This window comes from Coptis chinensis, unplaced genomic scaffold (assembly GCF_015680905.1).
Source record: "Coptis chinensis isolate HL-2020 unplaced genomic scaffold, ASM1568090v1 utg2625_pilon_pilon, whole genome shotgun sequence".
NCBI classification, from domain to species: Eukaryota; Viridiplantae; Streptophyta; class Magnoliopsida; order Ranunculales; family Ranunculaceae; genus Coptis; species Coptis chinensis.
The window spans coordinates 118,098-136,674 of record NW_028238133.1 but is presented as its reverse complement, the minus strand read 5'-3'; the positions used below and the strand labels follow the sequence as shown (position 1 = coordinate 136,674).

The 18,577-nt window shown below is 37.0% G+C and overlaps 2 protein-coding genes across 5 annotated transcripts; both read right to left on the bottom strand.

Moving 5' to 3' along the window:
• Window positions 1-87: 87 nt before the first annotated feature.
• Window positions 88-8,328, bottom strand: LOC147473372 (uncharacterized). The gene is made up of 12 exons (XM_086587539.1): window positions 8,166-8,328; window positions 7,966-8,100; window positions 7,586-7,672; window positions 7,370-7,488; window positions 6,540-6,641; window positions 5,993-6,109; window positions 5,819-5,881; window positions 4,651-4,717; window positions 3,717-3,770; window positions 872-961; window positions 583-618; window positions 88-490 (listed from the first exon to the last, which is right to left on the bottom strand). Exons 1-12 carry the CDS (start codon window positions 8,247-8,249, stop codon window positions 386-388), a joined length of 1,059 nt encoding a protein of 352 aa, XP_086443665.1. The 5' UTR covers window positions 8,250-8,328; the 3' UTR covers window positions 88-385.
• Window positions 8,329-9,002: 674 nt separating this feature from the next.
• On the bottom strand, window positions 9,003-18,465 carry LOC147473371 (katanin p80 WD40 repeat-containing subunit B1 homolog KTN80.4-like). 4 transcript variants are annotated; one of them, XM_086587530.1, is made up of 18 exons: window positions 17,964-18,465; window positions 17,673-17,803; window positions 17,441-17,558; window positions 17,110-17,336; window positions 16,883-16,985; window positions 16,105-16,175; window positions 15,885-15,959; window positions 15,660-15,803; window positions 15,315-15,543; window positions 14,666-15,193; window positions 13,853-13,912; window positions 13,651-13,772; window positions 13,077-13,202; window positions 11,513-11,587; window positions 11,309-11,421; window positions 9,860-9,976; window positions 9,659-9,727; window positions 9,003-9,554 (listed from the first exon to the last, which is right to left on the bottom strand). In XM_086587530.1, exons 1-18 carry the CDS (start codon window positions 17,989-17,991, stop codon window positions 9,491-9,493), a joined length of 2,400 nt encoding a protein of 799 aa, XP_086443656.1. In that variant the 5' UTR covers window positions 17,992-18,465; the 3' UTR covers window positions 9,003-9,490. The 4 variants fall into 4 exon arrangements, with proteins under 4 accessions (XP_086443656.1, XP_086443657.1, XP_086443659.1 ...); XM_086587531.1 differs by having other exon boundaries at window positions 14,684-15,193; window positions 17,964-18,357; XM_086587533.1 differs by having other exon boundaries at window positions 14,963-15,193; window positions 17,964-18,292.
• Window positions 18,466-18,577: the final 112 nt, after the last annotated feature.

Below are 18,577 nucleotides of genomic sequence, written 5' to 3'. Positions count from 1 at the left end.
GGCAACCATCACTGTATCATGACAAAGATCAAGGACAGTATAAAATGGAAGGCGAAACTGAAACGTTCATGAATGAGAAAAAAAACGTGTACAAAGATTGCTTTGAATTAATTAAATATATTTTTTCCCGTATACATCATTTACCCGAGAGCAATGACCCATCATTGTGAATACTCGCTACACAAAAATATTGCCAGCTTCTCTGAAAACCTTGGCACTGTTGTAAAGAATAAAATGACGAATGTTCAGATATATGGACATGCTACAACCAACTCACCATTAACCTTAACAGCCCAAACGCAGTAGAAAATGAATTATCAACTGTTGGGAAATGTGCGCCGCCCCCCTCTGGAATACGTAGCAGTGATTATTTTTCAGTTATAATCTACTTGAAGTCATCAAAAGGATCAGCCCAGCCTTCGTCCTCTCTCACAGCTTGGTCCCACCGCTGCCGGAATACTTCAAGTTCTGCCATTGACTGCCTTCTTATCTGAAACTCACACATTATACATAAATAGAAGCAAGAAATTAATTTACAGGACTCTTGGAAATATTAACTTTAAGGATGCATATCTTGCTTACATGGGTTCTTAAGTCGAGGGATCTGTCACTAGGTGCCTGCAGAACAGCAAAAAGAGGACTTTCAGATAATTCAACAAATCAACAATATCAATAGTGGATGGGTGGTCAGGAATGTGCGCACACAGTACATAAAGGAAAACAATGTATTGCTCACTGCTAATAGTGGTTTGGGACTAAAGGTATAAGTTCTGAATATAGAACGGAGGTCTTAAATGTAGTTTAGGAATTTGGTGGAGACATCACATTACACAGCCGAAAGAAAATAGTAAAAGTAATCCCTTTTGCATACCTTATTTCCAGATACTCCACCCAAGGATGGAACTCCGTGATGGACAATATACTCACTATCAATCACTCCGACCTTCTCAGTTCGGTCCCCCTGAAAATAAGCGCCATTATCAACAAGTTGACTGATACATAACTCTGTTATAAAGGCTATATCTCCTTGCTATTGGAAACAATGACCACGCGTCAATGAAAGAGATAGATGACATCACAATTATATCGAAAAGTCATGAACTGTCCATTGAATCCACTAACAATTTCAGGTAAAACAGTACTGTGACATTTTCATATCTGAAGTCGAGAAAGTGATAATCTGATTAATAATCTGATTAAGACGTGGTAGAAAATATAAGTGGTAAAAAAAACGTCGACTATGACAACTAATTGGTACACGGATTTGACCATCTGACACAGGAGGGGTATGCAGAGAAGAAGCTAAGAATCAGAATATAATACGTTAATCTCACTATAATAAAGCCTATGTTGTATATGAATCAGTACCACCATACTCATCCTCAATGAGTATTTAGTTAACAGCAACATCAACTACTAAAAAAAAAACTTAAGAGTGAAATCCAACTATTTTCGGATAGTGAATATAATGTGATTTCAAAATCCATTTGTTTTTGTTGAAGTACATTTCCCCCATATAGCAATTTTTCACAAACCCGCTATTCACAAAGAACTTATTTTATTATTATTATTAATTGGATCTGTAAAAGAAAATCTGTTTTAACATGAAAGCATCATAAAATACGAAGATGGGCGGGAGAAGATAACTTTTGCATAGAAACTGAAGCATGAGCCGTAATGACATCATACTGATGTCATCATAAACCATAAGCCAATGATGGATGCCTCCTATTTCTTAATTGGTTATTAGCTTAAAAATTAGTAACTAGTTTCTATTTCATTATTTCATACTGGGTTTAGTAATACGTATTTAGTAAGGTTTCTAATTAGAATTCAGAACAAGGTTCATTATATAAAAGCATCTAGGCCTTCATTATTACATAGTTATTATTAAATATTAATCTTCATGTTTGAAGGTTTAAACCCAAGTTTTAGGCTTCGATTAATCATAACTGACGTTTAACCAATGTTGAAACTTCCGCTAACAAGTTACATCAAATTTGGTATCAAGAACCATAGATTCTTGAGAGATTTGCATAAAACGTACTGTTACTGTTCACCAGAGGCACCGTTTACGGGTACTGTTCGCTCCGGTTACAATTCACTGAAAATTTTGAGTATATAGTATTCTAAATGAGATACAACCGCCGCCAAACTGTTGAATTTCTTTTGAATCGAAACATCATGCCGATTCTAACCCATGGAGGTCTCGAAATCAGATCGCCAAATTTATTTTCAAATTTTCATTGTAATAGTAGGCTTTCTCAGCCTACTTTCTTTTCACTTTTAATGAGATTTCAACTTTAACGAGCCAAAAAAAAATCTGGATCGCTGCTGCCATTCTCCCCTATGTTCTCCTTCTCCAATCCACCATCAAATGCATGTACGCCGAGATTATGGCCGATATAACCGCCACCAGAGTCGCACCCTCCCAAGAGCGGTTTTCAACAGCCATATGCTGCTTTATGTGCCTAACACCACCGTGATTCGTGGTATGAAGACCAGTCTAGCTATTCCTATGCAAACTGGATAATTTATGGAAATCCCTAATTGTCGAGAATCATATTTTCGGGCCGAGAAATACTACAGTTGTGATACCCCTGGGCATGGCCCAAAGAGGGGTAGGGGGTATGGCCCAAAGAGGGGTATGTTGGAAAGGCATCTGGCCCGGGTATGGATGACGGTTGCACCATGGTGTGATTCCACTTCGCTTAGGCGGCTGTCCAAAGATCCTGGCTATGAATAATTAATCCCTCAAATCCTAATGTCGAGGAATTTTCCGAAACGTTTGGCTGTGGATTCTTTGGGAACTCCACAGTTAAACGTGCTCGGGCAGAAGTAGTCCACAGATGGGTGACCTCTTGGGAAGCTCCTATCCGGAGTCCGAAAACTCCACACTGTCGGATGTCTGCAGTGGCTAAATGGGGACAATATTGGCGTATTAGGATGGGGCGGGTCGTTGCAAGTTTCTTTCAAGCTGGGGAGAATGATGCATGATCATTGATGACCTATGTCATCCTAAACCAATGATAGATGCCTCCTATTTCCTAATTAGTTATTAGCTTAAAAATTAGTAACTAGTTTCTATTTCATTAGTTCTTATTGGTTTTGGTAATAGGTATTTAGTAAGGTTTTTCTTTTGGTTTCATTATTGAATATTGTTCTAAGACTACTGTTCTTCATGTTTGAAGGTTTAACCCTAGTTTTAGGTATTTGTTCCATTAATTATAATTGATGTTTAACCACTGTTAAAGCTTCCGCCAACAAGTTCCATTAGAAAATAAGACATCTGAACTAGATTGCCATCCCACCTTGACAGAGGATGTTCAGGAAACGTTGCAGACTTGCATCACAATTTTACAGCTAAAAGGACTCCCCATTATACAGAGCTTTGAAATTTAGGCCTTCTAAAAGCAGGACTCTCTGCTCAAATTGAAAAGAGCTTCTTTCCTAAAATTAGAATATTGAGCAAATCCATTCTTTCGCCAACGACATTATGCCTTGGATATGCGCTCCACAAACCACTTAGCATTGGACAGTGAGAAACCTTTCCAATCATCTAAATGTTGTGGTTGGGGCCAAAGTTTGTTCAGGAATGATATGATATATAAATTTGTATTTTAGTTTGGAGGCAAAATGAACGATGTTGCAAGTAGCAGCAATCAGTGTGACATGACCAATACATTTCGTGTACAACTTAAACCAAACCATCTCACCTGAGCACAATAGCCAATCTTCATATCAAGACCCCACCCATGAATGAGATCATTCTGCATATAATAAAAGCGTCAAATTATAAGATCACACCTACTTTATCTAGACAATCACCAAACATTTAGTTTTATAGAAAAATAGTTACAAACTAGTAAGGTGGTCAAACATTTAAACTATATAAAGTGATTATATATTTTCATTCCCTTCAATCACTTTTTGAAATTGATGTAATTCATACAATATGACTAATGAGTATCATTCTTTCATGCATAGCATAGGTCTTCTTGTTACTGGTATTACATATATCTAGTCCACCATATAATGAGAATTCTCTCGCTTCAGTTTCCTCAATGCTTGCTTGTAGTTTGATGAATTGTCAGTGCATTACATGCTTGTCTTATCATTTGCCGCCGCTCCAACCAAGTTTATTCAATATATCATTCGACACCTATACGTTATATCCCACATTATTTCCACATTTAGGCCAACCGAAGTAGACTAAAATCATCGTAATTTGAGCTAAGCTCTATGAATAACATACTTTGTCCTATATTCCAGGCTTTAATAAAAAAAAATTAAAATGTTGGGAATTTGTCCTCCCACAGGGTGTTGTCAGGCATGTGACCCCACCCGTCTTGCAATTGCAGCCCCTTTGATAAACGTTGTTACATCTCCCTTCAATAGTCGGCTTCTGGAGTGAAGCAGTTAAAACATGGAATTCGAGTAAGTCCTGAACTCCTGATAGTTTGCTGGTTCAATGTCTGCAACCAAGCAAAGAGCTGGGCTGGGTGGTGGCTGTGCAGGGCTGCTCCTAGGAGCTTGCCAGAACGTATTCAATTTCTTGGTCCTTTGATATACAGTTGTTATGTTTCATTCTAACAGCACAAATCTTCGGGAATGAATGAAAAATGGCTTAGTTAAAACTTAAGTAGGTACCTGGATGAGGTGCCAAACGCAACGCCAAGCTTCTCTTGAGAATACAGGTGCCATCCCTTCTATCCATCTGTAGAATAAAAGCTTTAGCACAAACTTAAAAAACTCACCAAGTACCATACTGATTTACATTAGCAGAAGCCCAAGATATTTAGTGTTTGAGCAGAGGATCCTATTTCTTTTTTCTAACACACCCTTGTTGCAGAGTCAACTACATAGTAATCCATTTCTTTTTCCTCACAAACTACTTTTGGTGGGTGACAACTGACCTGGAAGTCTTTAACGGCATGGCTACAGTGCTGAACAACCTTATTTATTTCATTTTATTTTATTAGTATTTTTTTCTTTCTCTTTCTAATCGGTAAAATATTGATTGTGCAAGTAAAAGTGATGAAAATATATGTAATAGGACAAGATGACCGGCAGTAGCAGCACAAAAGAGGACACAAAAAACGAAACTTAAAACAACGGAAACTATCCAAAATATCATCATGAACCAATCCACAAAGGAAGACAAACTCTGAAAAGGGATATGGTCTTCATATGCTCCACTGGTCATACCAAAGGGAGTCATATTGGGAATAACTCTGGCCCGTGACTCAGTGTCTACGGTTCCATTCCAAGCCTCAACCACATACCCCAAATTTTCTCAGACAAACTGATACTCCATTCCTCCAACCTCCTCTTGACCCAAGAGTCCAAGACGAGTACCAAAGGGAGGGAAAAAAAGAAAATAAAAATTTCCGCACTAACCACGGACATCCCACTTAATATTATTGTTAAATATAAGTAGTATCCCCAAAGCACGCAGAATTGTAAAACCATTGTCTGTCTTGCCCTAATTGAGTGGAAGAATAATGTCCTTGTTCCAATGTCAATTTCATACCAGGTGAAAAAGTGCAGAACCTGAGTAGATACTACTTCATAGTAGGAGGACATTCAAGAAAGTCCATGGTGAAACTAATATTCATTTAATATACACTAAAAGAAGTTCAATCTTATGTTCTTTATTCTGTAATTATAACTTTTTCGACAAAAATACAAGTAGATGAAAGAATGATAAAGTAAATGACTCAGAAAGTGGATTCATTACAACTTGCAGTTGCAGATAAAATGGATAGGAAAATGAGATTCACATATTCAGTAAGCAATCAAAATTGGAGAACATTACCCTGTGCATGGAGGTCCAGTACTTTCTTCTGAGCAATTCAAACTTCCTTGGACAGCATAAACGCTGTCTAGATTCCATATAATAATGAATCAATTATATACAACTTGGACAGTGCGAGCTCCCGAAAAAATAACAATTACCTTGAACGGAAAAACAATAACATTGTCCTCTTACCTATGAACCTTCTCTTTCTTGTTACGAATGGTAATTCGATGATGCACTTCAGATAGATCTGGATCCAAAGCAGGTTGCGCAATCTCTAGACCTTCTGATATCATTGTCTGCAAGAATCTGAACAGAAAAAGGGCAACATTTGAAAGAACGTTTAACGGAAAGTGGATGCATCACAAAGAGCAAAGGAATCTGTAATTTAGAGCATATCCAAAGAAAGTAGTTCAAGTAAGCTAAACGTGGCAAGGATAATAGCTCCTGGAGTTTGTCTGAATAATTTGACTCAAACAGAGGAGAATGGTGTAGTCAAGTCCGTCGCTATAAGCAAGGAAAATAGGAACTCTGCTCTGTCCTCCCTAACTTCACAGAGTCTTATATATATAACAAGTTGTAATGACAGTATGTTTACAAACAATTACAAATACTCCTCTTCACAGGTTAGCTACTTGGCTGTACGAAGAATATAAACTAAGTTAAATTTATATTGAACTCCAAAATGGTGTTCTCTCACTGAAGTAGAAACCCAATTAGATCATAGCTTCAAACATACCTTCCTGGGTGAAAATTATCTACTCCTAGGTCTTCATCCCACAAAAAGATGTAGTCGTAGATATATACAACATCCGGGTGTAAGAAGCGTTTTGCGAACCACCTGAGGTTCCATAGATTAACCATGTGAGATGACAATGGATTGTTTCCTATCAGATATATCTCAGCACACACTAACTACTCTAAGTTGAATGAAAAACAGGAAAGAGATTGCCATGAGAAGAAAAAAGAAAATTATAGTTGACCATACAGCATGGCGAACATTCTGTGACTACTATAACCAATGACTCCCTCCAAAGGAGTTAAAGAAGACTGAAATTTCTTCCTACAGATAGAGTTGAATTCTCCAACTAATTATATTTTCAAAATATAAGTGCCAATGACAAACCACTTCCTGTCCTTGATATTCCTACTCAAGTACTCACTAAAAAATTAGAAACTAAAAATAAAATATAAAAAATAACCACACACACACACACACACACATATTTATATATATCTTCTCTAAAAAAAATATGTACTTATTTTAAGTACGTAAGTAAAACTTCACCTAGAAAATGAATTCAAACCTATTATTTTATTTTACTTTTGATATGATCTATTCACCATGAAGATCAACTCCACGAAATTTCAGCTCATTTGGAAACTTCTAACCTAGGCAAAATTTGATCAAATATAAAATCCCTCTTCCCAGAAAATTTGATCAAAGATCACTAATATTTAAGGGGAGCTGACCAGTTAAAGAGGAGAGATAGTCCCTTAGCATTGCCCATTTGATAGCATTGACAAGAACAAAAGTATTTCCCGGGAAATGGAAAGAAAAGGCATTACCATTTTGTTTGGTTCTGAGCAAGTATGTGAATTGCCTTGTTACTCCAATCAAGATCATTCCATGCATCCACATTCCCATCGTAATGGAATAGCAATATTGAGCTATTCACAGATAGAAACTGAACTAGAAAAAGGAAAACCTAAAACTGGTGACAAGAAATTTTTGGGCTAGAGTGAAAAGAATCATGTTAAGGAAAGTGGCGGATACACATATACCTTCTTGACCATGGTGTCTACATTTCTCTTTTGCTTAAGACCAACAGGAACTGCCAGGAGAGCAGAGGACTTTTCTCGAGCATCATCCTATAAAGTATAATGGGCAGCAAAGATTTAAAAAGAAAATTAGGCGTTAAATGTTTACCTATATGTGAAACAGAAGGTTTGACAGTAGAAATAGTAACCACATGATTTTATTATACCTAACAATAAGAAGTAAATGAAATTTAATATCAAACAGTGAAATCAAAATTCATGGGACAGTAATAATGTTTGAATTGGTAAATTTGATGATTAATAAGAGTACAGTTGGTATTATTTTCATAATATATTTCTACAAATTTAAAATGGTAAACAAGGAGAAGAGTTGTTGGTCATACTTGAAGGAAGCTAGGTCTGGAGGAGGTCCAGAGGGGTCTGAGTTGCAAGTCAGAGGTAGATTGGACAATGCCTCTAGGTAACAAAGAAGAGCCGGCTCTTCTTCTTCCCAAGTAGTAATCCCATCGCCTCTCAATCTGACCAAAACAAGGTAAGGATATATATATTATACAAGTAAGGCCGGAAGGTCGGGGGTATGTACCTTGAAATGCTCGTATTGAAGCTTTGTGGCGACGAAAACTAGGATGAATAGGAGAGCTGCAAAGAGGCTCCACGAACCTTTCATCCTAAATTGCTTCTTTAATTAATTTAATTAATTAAACAAACCCGGACTTTTCGATATTTTCTTTTTTTTCTTATATATTTATATATTTTATATTTTATAATAATTCTACCAAGAAGAAATAAAAACTGTCTTTCTGTTTTGATCCACCAACGGCAAAGAATGAAAGAGTCCAAGAGGAAGACCGGGTTTTGTGTTGTGTTTATTTTTCTTTATACGCGGTCTCCTCTTTCCTACGTACTACAACGTTACAACAAAAATACAATCTGTCGAATGACTACTCCAACAACAATTAGCCCCCCGGTGTTTCCCTCCCCCTCTCCCTTCTCTACAGTTAGACATAAGGTAAACCTTTTTAAATCTCCAACTACCCTTTTTATTTTTCGATAATGAAATCTCTATACGCACCAAAGGGTCAGAATGCAAGAATGGTGCATGTTTTTGAAGGTATGCTGTCGTGCAAATCAATCAAACATATTTATTTTAGAAGAGTAAAGAAAACCTTCCTGAATCTTCACAAGGCAGAAGGTGCCAAATTTGTTTACGTTTTCCTTCTTCGGTCTTAAGAATAAAAATTTAAGATCTTAAATTAGGTCTCGTAATCCGATATTTCTTCAGTGTCAATTTAATGATTTATAACGCCCGAGCGGCTTTAATGAAAGTGCTCGAGTCAGACACGTGCAGGTATGGAATTTCTAGAAATGGCTACTTCTCAGCAGAAAAGTCACCCTAAAAACAACGCACTGACACAACTGTATCTAAATCTTGCTCTACGACGTATTAACATTAAGAAAATCAGACTTCCCCTTTTTACAACAGCTCTAGCAGTGGAAAAATATATAATATTTATCTAACAAATCAATAAATTGATACAGGCTTCAGTCATGGGGGCGAAAAGGCCAAAAATTGCAAATGTCAAGACGGCAAAGACAAGATGGTTAGAAAGAATCCGTAGCCAGATCGTGGTTAGAGGTTCCCCGTAGGAGCATTGTAATTTTTCCTGTAGACTTGTGTTGAGTGATTCCTGTAGTAGTTAATTACAAACCGGCTCTGCTTGTACATACAGAGTGGTCAGACAAGATGGAAAGGAGACATCTGCATGTTTCAATCGGTACAATGTGATTTCCAGAAAAGCGCAAGTTAATGGGTTCTGTGTGATTTCCAGAAAGCACAAGTTCACTCAACAACAAAAGTTGTGTCCAGACTACCACGGTGTATCTGATTCTATATTAGTATTAGTTGGCTCATATAACTTCTTGAAGAACTAGGTTAAGCTCATGAGCAGATTTTGCCACTGACCCTCCCCATCTGTGGAAAAGATAATATGGACCATGTAAGAACACTACCTGATGGTTCAAAAAAGGTGTTACCACAGTAAGCCACTGACTTGGCAAAATAAAACAAATTTGTACCTGGTCAGGGACGGAAGATAGTGTTTGACCTTTGTCAGCTCAATAAAACATTGATTACAGCGCTCATGTCTGATAAGAAGCAAACATGCACGTGGCATTAAGCCCAGTCATAAGCCAATATAAGGATATATATATATATATATATATATATAAAAAGATTTGAGGAAGTTGAGAAAGGTAAGGTTGAGCAACTGAGCAAACCTTTGTTCCGCCTGAATATCTACACCAACAGAAGTAGATGCTGATAATGTTGAATGGATTACAGAACCGAAGATTTTGACAAGCTTCAGCAGCATTTCAAGGGATATACCTAACTGCCTGGTTTAGCACAAAGTAATATACTAGTAGTTGTAAGTCACACTGATATACTTGGCTGTACTATATAGTTATTTCATGCCCACTAAACGGATTTTAATGCACAAGTTCAGTGTTAAAAATATAATCATATCAAAACAAATCTTCATTTGGACCACAGAGCTGCCTAATGAGCTACACCACAAGCCAGCTGTCAGAAAAGTATCCAGTGGTATCTACTGGTTAAGACTTGGGAGGTTGGTTCCAAGGTCTTAGGAGCAAATTTTCATTTTTTGTATAATTTTTGTCAGGTCTTAGGCTCAATTCCGATCTTTTGGGGAAAAAAACGGAATTTAAAGGGGGTAGAGACATAAAAGTTCTAACTGTCACACACACACACACACACATATATGGGGCTGGCTACCTTGACAGCTTATCTTGACATCCACAATGAACTAAGAGCTGATTTTTAGGGAATATGTTCTCCATACAATAGAGATCATCTCCACAAATTATCAAGACATTTGAATATGTCTAACATTGCCAAAAGTTATGTTTAAGTTCAATATTTATCTAACGATCCACAATTTTAGCACTCTTTTTAATAAAACTAGACATCCAATTGAGACGAGTTTTGGTGGAGATTCTATCCAAGATAGGAAGATCTTCTCTTCAGCCCTTAGTTTAATGTACAAATTCACTTTTAGGTTTTGGATGTCAAGATAAGCTGTCAAGTACATATATATATATATATATATATATATATATATATATATATATATATATATCGAGAGAGAGAGAGAGAGTCTTTGTTCTTTCTGTTAATCTCTACCAATGAAAATTTGCATGGATATTCCCCCAACAGAGTAAGCATATATATATCTTGTCTTTGATTTACTTCTTTTACTATTCTTCTTGATTGTGTCACATGCCAACATGTGCACATTTTTTTACAATGCATCCTGCATAGTCTTTTATAACTACAATTCTGTTTACAGTAACTGGTTCTTAATACATTTAGAATTAATTATTTTATTGATAACAGTCACAAAATTTTCATGACTTAGAGCCTGTGTCACTGCCAGCCCATAAAGCTAAATTAGATTACAAATAATAACAAGAAGAAAAACCATATTCATGTATTAGAGATATCCTTTAGCATGGCCTGAAAATACCAAGGCCAAGGACCAAAGGATACCATAACGTGCATAGATACAGAGTTGAGGCATAACCAAGACCAGAACCTTGTCTCGCATTTCAAGGCAAAAAGGGTTCATGCCTCAATTGACGGACCAAAAAGGGTGCTGAAGAGTGATGATGATCATAAGCAAAAATAGTGCTTAGGAAATTGCTTACCTATCCATCTTACTATCCAGAAGGCTTGCGAGTAGTGGAAGGAGGCATGTGCAAATATCCAAAGTGATAATATCAGTTTTTTCGTTCAAAATGCTGATTAGATCAGCAGAAACCTGCACTCCAGGGAATTAAGAAAACAAAATTAACTGGAGAAACCCCCCCAATGGACTTGGTGCCACTTACCACCTTAAAGACAATACTTACAGCATGATCAGCCATCTTCTCCATTGCATTAATGGCCCCCTTGATATCATTTCTTCCCAAATACCTGCGCAGCACCTGCCATAGATATGGAAAGCAGTCAGCTACCCTAACACCCTCCAGAGAGTCAAACAACAATTCTATTTGTGGAAAGGAAACCATTTTCATAATAAAAAACAAGAAAAGCACGCTGTAAAGAGCTTCGACACAGATATTAAGAAGAAAATTTTAGAACAGAATGAGAGGGGGGGGGGGCCAAAAACATCCAAACTGGGTTGCAAATTTGTGTACAAGGAACCGCAATACTTGGTTTACCCAATAACAAGGATAAAGGTATATTGATCTTGGATAATCAGATACTTAGATCAATGATTGCTTCCACTTTAATTTTAGGGGAATGATTGGTATAATAAAAGTAAAAGTATATCGAAGACATTGGACAAAAAATATATAAATAACTAACAACAACAACCTTTTCTAATTTTCATTTTCTCCTTTAAAGGCACCGGTATTGTCCCCCCAATGAAAAGGTTGCACTAGACAATAATAATTCCACCTACTATTTCTTTATACGCTCCCATATGGCCGAGCTTGGGCTTATAGTCGTAGGAGAAAAGCCCGGACCCGATCAGGCCCAAGCTGGACCCAATCCCGAGACCGGCGCAGCAAATATATGTACAAGAACCACCAAGGAATATTACTTCAGTCCAAGATGTGAGTTTGTGGACACCTTACTAGTAGGAAGCAAATTAAAAACTGACACAAATTTCAGAAGATGGGCTTCGTCAAATTAATAGGTGGATGCAATAACTTGCTAAATAAGTAAAAGAGAATGATTTTTACACTACCTCTTTAACTTTCATTTTTTTTTTTTTTTTTTTTTATTATTGTTTTGAAGAGGTAATGATCAAATGTATATATTAGCAGAAGAAATTAACACATGCTTGGTAGGATGAGCTATCCTGGTACAAGGTTAAGTAAACTAGAATAAAAACAGTAAAAACAAAAGATATAAAGAAGCATCCAAAGACAACAACAAGTACAACACATAATTCCTCTTTGTTTATAGAATCCCAATCAAAAGCAAAAAGCCTAAAAGTTTCTCTTTGAACTCCCCTCTCAGACTTTGAGCCAACCCTAGCCTGTTCAGTTTTGATTATTTTATCTTTTCAGCTTGGCCAGCCTTAGCCCTCAGGTTGGGTACTGATGTAAAAGCATCGATATTATCAATATATTCAACTTTTCCTTGCCAAAATGAAAGAAAAGTAATAAGCACTTCTTTTTCAACCTGACCCAAGATTGATGGCCACAAAATTTTGTTTACTTGAGAAATCTAAAAGCATTTAACAGTTGATATATTTTATATGTGCAATAGTAAAAGAGTGCAGGTGAACGAGCAAACAAATTAAGATATGCTATTGAAACAAGCTGATCACTTTATTCTTAATTATGCATAAATATTATATCAAAGCATTATAATGTTATAAGCTTAGGACTTGCTAATCTCTTCATTAACTTCCCAAAAAAACAAGAAAGGAAATAGAGAATAGAGCCCTTATCTAAACACCTGTAGTTTTGTTAGACGAGACTGCATAGAGCCCATGAACTGATCCCGCTGATCCATGAGATCTGCAATAGCATCCTCATCACTTGCAGAATCCATTTCATTCCCAGACGACTGGTGGTGTCGTCTCTGTTTAACAAATTGAGTGACAGAGATGAAAGTTAGGCAAAGAGCATCACTTTCACCCAATTCATTACCTTGAGTATTGTCAATAAGCAACATTACCATAAGTGATAACTTTTGCTTCTAGGAGTTTCAATTAAATGAAAGAAGCGTGACATTTTTATCCATTTCAAATCGATATAACTGTGCTATCTCGGGTAATATCTTGACAATTCAATATTAAACTGGTTTCTAGGCCATTTTAGTCTGGCCAATTTCCAGTTTTGCCAAATATGTTTCCAAATTCGCGATAAAATTCATTTTCTAATCCACCCAAAAAAAAAAAAATTCTTTTCGGATTTTTGAACGACAGATCTAGTAATTAGAAATTATATAGAAATGTAAAAAAGAAAGATCAAGGAAGAAACAAGAAACTACACAAAAGGCCTAAAAGGTTACAAGTTAATTAGCATACCAAATTCAACGTGTGAATATTAGTTGCAGATACATTTTCACAGGTATCACTGGAGGTAGGATCTTCACAGGTGGGAGATCCATCTTTCCTTTCCCAACTTGCAACAAGTGAGCGGGTCCTTCCTTTTCATACGCAATAAAGATCATCTCAGGCTTAGTTGAATTTCTTAGTAACATTGACCGAAAAGCAAGAAAGGGTATACCTCCTTTTGGAACGTCAATAGAAATAGTATCTCTGTTTGGTCTTTGCATCCGAGCATCATCTGAAACAAGAAATGGTATATTTGTGTTATCAAAAAGAATACATCACATCTGAGCAAGAGGACTAAAATTAGGTATTAATTTCATCAACCATTAAAATTATCCACAAAAAGACAAATAAAAAGAAACATCACTACAATTTCATGTCAAACCGAAAAATCATGTGATTCAAAAACATAGAGGAAAATACACTATGGACATAAAAGAATAAAGACAGTCAAGCATTTGTTAGTGCTGTAACAGTTTCCTCTTAATATGAAGATATTTGCAGTGACAGGTACAATCAGCCCACATAACACTAATATTGCATTAACACATCCCAAGATTAGATAGCACTGTAGGATTTGAATTAGATAAATATAAAAGACAATTGTAATCGACACGGTGCTCATTTTTTGGCGTCCTTGTACATAGACCATCTGGACATACATAACAAGAATACTGCATTATATGGCAACAAACAACATATCCCAAGATTAAGTAGAACCGTAGGATTTGAATTAGATAAACATAAAAGATTTGAGTCATCGAAGCGGTGCTACAGCAAAGTTCTGATCACGTTTCAGAATCGTAAGCCACCTTCGTATATTTTTCAGAAAGGTCAGAGTGGACAGCGATGGTCTTCAAATACATACAAAACTACTAGGATGAAGTCTACAGAGTACAACTGCATAATTACTATCATGAAACCAATAGCTTCTAGAAGTGGAAGAGATGATCAAAGATGTTAAAAATCGCAGTAAGATAGCACGTACAAACTTCATACTGGTAACCTGAAGAAGGCTCCATTGAGGAACTCTTTCTTTGCTTCCCTGTCCCCGTGTATCTCACATCCGTCACATTTCTTTCCGCCATTGGTATCTGCTGATTTAACTCATCAATTGCAGAAATGAAGTTCTGACTGGTCACTTCACTAAACTCAGTAGTCTTACAACTCATAGTTCTAGATTGGAGAGGTACACTTGGTCTCTCAGAATCATCTCTGTTGGAGAGCTTTTGAAAATCATTTGCTTTTGAGTGCATGGAGAATGAATTTGTTCTTCCAGACGTACCTACTTCTTTTCTGGTATCAGCTTCCTGCTCTAGCCGTGCACTAGTTCTTGGGACAATGACAGGTATTGCATCTGACTTGCTAAAGATATGAAGATTTGTTGCTGCATTAGATTTCGATGAGCTCCTTTTCAGAGTGGTTGCACTAGGAGTTGCCACTGAACTCGCGGTGGTGGATTTTGGAGCAGGTGCTAATGGAACTCTTTGCGGAGTACCAGGAATACTGCTTGCAGCTTCAGTCAACACATTCAACCACAAAAATTAAGATTGTAATAGTAAACTTGAGGAAAGCAGGTGGATGTTGAGAAGAATAGGACTTAATCAGGTATAACTGTATAAGTTAAGAAGAGATACATGTGAGTTTGGACTCCTTTATTGTAGGGTCTGAGTTATGTGAAACTGACAGTCTCCCTATAGGTTTACTCTCCTTTACCACAGGATCTGTGTTCTGTGAAACTGAGAGCCTTCCCAAGCTAGACTTTACACTGCTATCAGTTAGTGCAGCCAAATTACCACTTGAAGATTTGGATTCTTGGCGACCATTTGCTCGAGTGGCACTAGAGACCGAGTATGGCTCTATTCTCTGTAGACAAGACGTCAGTGTTGTGTTATAACACTTAGATTCTTATTTCATACTACAAGTAATGGTACTATAAATGAATGCAGATTGAGTGAAAAGAGGAGAAATCTGAGTAGTACCGAGATGTCTACAACCCATACTCCAACACAACTTTGATTATAAGAGCAACCAAGGAGTTTTCCCTCGTGGATGTTCAAATCAGACAATCTAGACCATCCCACATCCACAGCATCATGACATCTTATTGGTTCCCATGAGAAAACCTGAGTATTTAAATGGTCAAAACTTAAACCAGAGGAATAATTTATTAAACTCACATTACAAAAATCAGAAAAGGAGCTTACTTTCAGACTTTCATGCAATCCACAGAGTAACGTCCTCCCATCAGGATTGAAGGTCATGGACCGCACTCCAGTGGTCTACAAAATGAATATATAATTAAAACTCAACTATGCTCTATCAACTAGTCACCATACATTGCACAAGAAAAATGATTTTGTAGATATTTTGGAGATAATTTACGAGATTTTGAAGAGAATGAAAAGGTAAAAACTTGGAAAATACCTCAGGTCCAGCTGAACCAATCAGCTCAAAAGTTTCAAGGTCCCAGAATTTAACAGTTCTATCAGCTGAACCTGCGCGAATTAAAAACAATATACATGCTTTGACTGGGTCGTAATACATGAAACCAGTAAAAGATGAGGAATACCCATTCAAAGATTCACTCATAGCATGGTGCAAAGAGAGGCAGGTTCACCTATTCACCAGCACTTAAGGCAAAAGTTGCAAGGGTTTTCCTGTTTCCAAAGGTTATGAATGGTAAGGAACTTGTCCTAGGCTGAACTCCGGCATGCCACTTCGACCAAACTATAGAACTCCGTATAAAACTATGAAGGAAATGGGAATCCTATCAATGACAAATACAGTATGGGATGGCAATCCGAAGATCTAACCCTAGTGGGGTTCTTTTTGTCCCCCTTCCCCCTCCCCAAAATCCCCATGTTCTCAACAGTCAAAAGGAGATCCAAAAAATATCAAACAAAGTCGCCATAGTCAACTTCATGTTACTTAGTCGGTATGAAACCCAAAAACCAAAGTGATAACGTCATTGTATCATTTATGCACACTTAATATTAAAACCGAGTAATACAATATAATTTTGGGACATTATACTGCAATGTACCACTTCTTATTTTTCTTTTTGGTAATTTTTCAGCTACAGACTACAAAAGGAAACACTTTTTTAGTGCTTTTACAAGTTAAGCAGAGCCCAGTGTTAGTCTAAAAGTTCTATGAACTGAATGTAGGGATAATACATTACACACATATATATTTTTATTACCTGTTGCCAAGAGAAACTCATGGGGATGAAAGTCTATGCACTGAACCTGGCCCTCATGGCACTTGAAATCATGCAATAGTTTTCCAGCAGTGAGATCCCACAACTGTCAATACAGTAATGGAATTGAAAAAATTGCAAGTTAAAACATGCAAAACAAATAAGAAATAATCTTAGCAGTCCTTTTTATGGCTAAAATCCCAGAAAAATAAAAAGATGCCAGATTATACCTTAACAGTGTTGTCCTCTCCACCAGAAACAACCCAACGGCCATCTGGGGTGAATCTAATAGCATTAACACCACGTGTGTGGCCCTTGTATGTGTGAATACAGCCCTTCCTTCTGATATCCCATATCTTAAGATTTGTATCCAAAGAGCCAGAAGCAAAGAACTCCCCAAAGGGATGAAAATCAACTGATATACAATTTGATCTGTGTCCTGTAAGAGTGCGGACGACTGCAAAGACATAAACCCACCAATGTCTTGTAAGCCCATTGATGGCATACAAAATAAAACATAAATGACGCATTTCACGAGTTAATTGGGGTGCTTATACTTACTCTTTGCCTCTTCTAGGTCCCACAACTTGATTGTACCACTAGCTGCTCCAGCAGCCACCAATACTTCAGAAGAATCAAAACTTACGGACTCGATTGCACTTGTATGACCGGACAGGCTCTGCATTGGGAGGAGAAGATGAACCAAATTAAGAATATTCAGGTATAATTACGGTGGGTGAACAGATAATAAGAAAATGAGATGGGATTAAAAAAGTGGGGAAAGGAGACTAACGAGAATGGAGTTGGGCTTGCCAATGGCCCAGAGGTTAACTTTGTGATCTTCACCGCCAGTGACAAGAACTCTGGAAGACTTCCTCCCGATCTTGAGACAATTTACATTGGAAGTGTGGGCTACGAACTCCTCTATTTTTTTGTTAAGGCAAACATATAAGAATGATGTGTGCATTTCTTCATTCAGCAGATCCAGCAAAAAAAAAATGAAATGAGCAATGGGTAGAGAGAGATCTAAACAAACAAAACCCTAGATAGACGTATAAAAATAAGAAATTAAATGGGAGGATACGTAGCTTATAAGCACGCTTGGTGGTCATGTCGAAGAAGAGGTGAAATGAAACCCTAGCTCCTCCGTCTTCTTGTTGTTCTGCACATACTGATGATTCTCCTCTTCTCCCGTGCTGGTCTTTCTCTCTCTTGAACAAAATAAATAAAAATAGCTGCTGCAGATCTTGTTAGTTTTTCGACACTCTCTCACGCCACATTCATTCCGAAAGATAAAACATCGTTCATCGTCTACAAATTCAAATAATTAACACCATCTAAGATCTCGCCTTTCCCTCTCTGCTGCACTAATAATAAATAAATTATTATTTGTTATTTGTAACGAAAAGGGCAAAAATTTATTTCGTCCCTCTCACCCAACTCAAATCTCAGTGGCGGGCCACTCCCCAACCTCCTTTAAAGTTTAAACAGACATTTTTTTTTTATATTTCCTACTAATAATATTATTATTAATTAATACTGAAAAACAGAAATGGCTCAGAATTTAGATGAAAAAGGAGAGCTGTGATGTCAAGCTGACACAGCTTCTTTCTTTTATTGTACACACAGTAAACACGGACAACGCAAGTACACAAACGTTAATCCAAACCCAAATGTAACTTGTGTCCCAATGGCCAT

Excerpts from the sequence above, each read along its gene's own strand:
- LOC147473371 (XM_086587530.1), bottom strand. The coding sequence starts at position 17,991 with ATGACCACCAAGCGTGCTTATAAGCTAC. Across the intron at positions 15,194-15,314 it reads AAAGGAGTCCAAACTCACAT|CTGCAAGCAGTATTCCTGGT; the intron begins GTATCTCTTCTT and ends TGTTGACTGAAG. Across the intron at positions 13,913-14,665 it reads AGGTTACCAGTATGAAGTTT|ATGATGCTCGGATGCAAAGA; the intron begins GTACGTGCTATC and ends TTCTTGTTTCAG.
- LOC147473372 (XM_086587539.1), bottom strand. The coding sequence starts at position 8,249 with ATGAAAGGTTCGTGGAGCCTCTTTGCAGCTCTCCTATTCATCCTAGTT. Across the intron at positions 6,642-7,369 it reads GCTCAGAACCAAACAAAATG|GTGGTTCGCAAAACGCTTCT; the intron begins GTAATGCCTTTT and ends ATGGAACCTCAG. Across the intron at positions 491-582 it reads CCCTCGACTTAAGAACCCAT|ATAAGAAGGCAGTCAATGGC; the intron begins GTAAGCAAGATA and ends TGTGAGTTTCAG.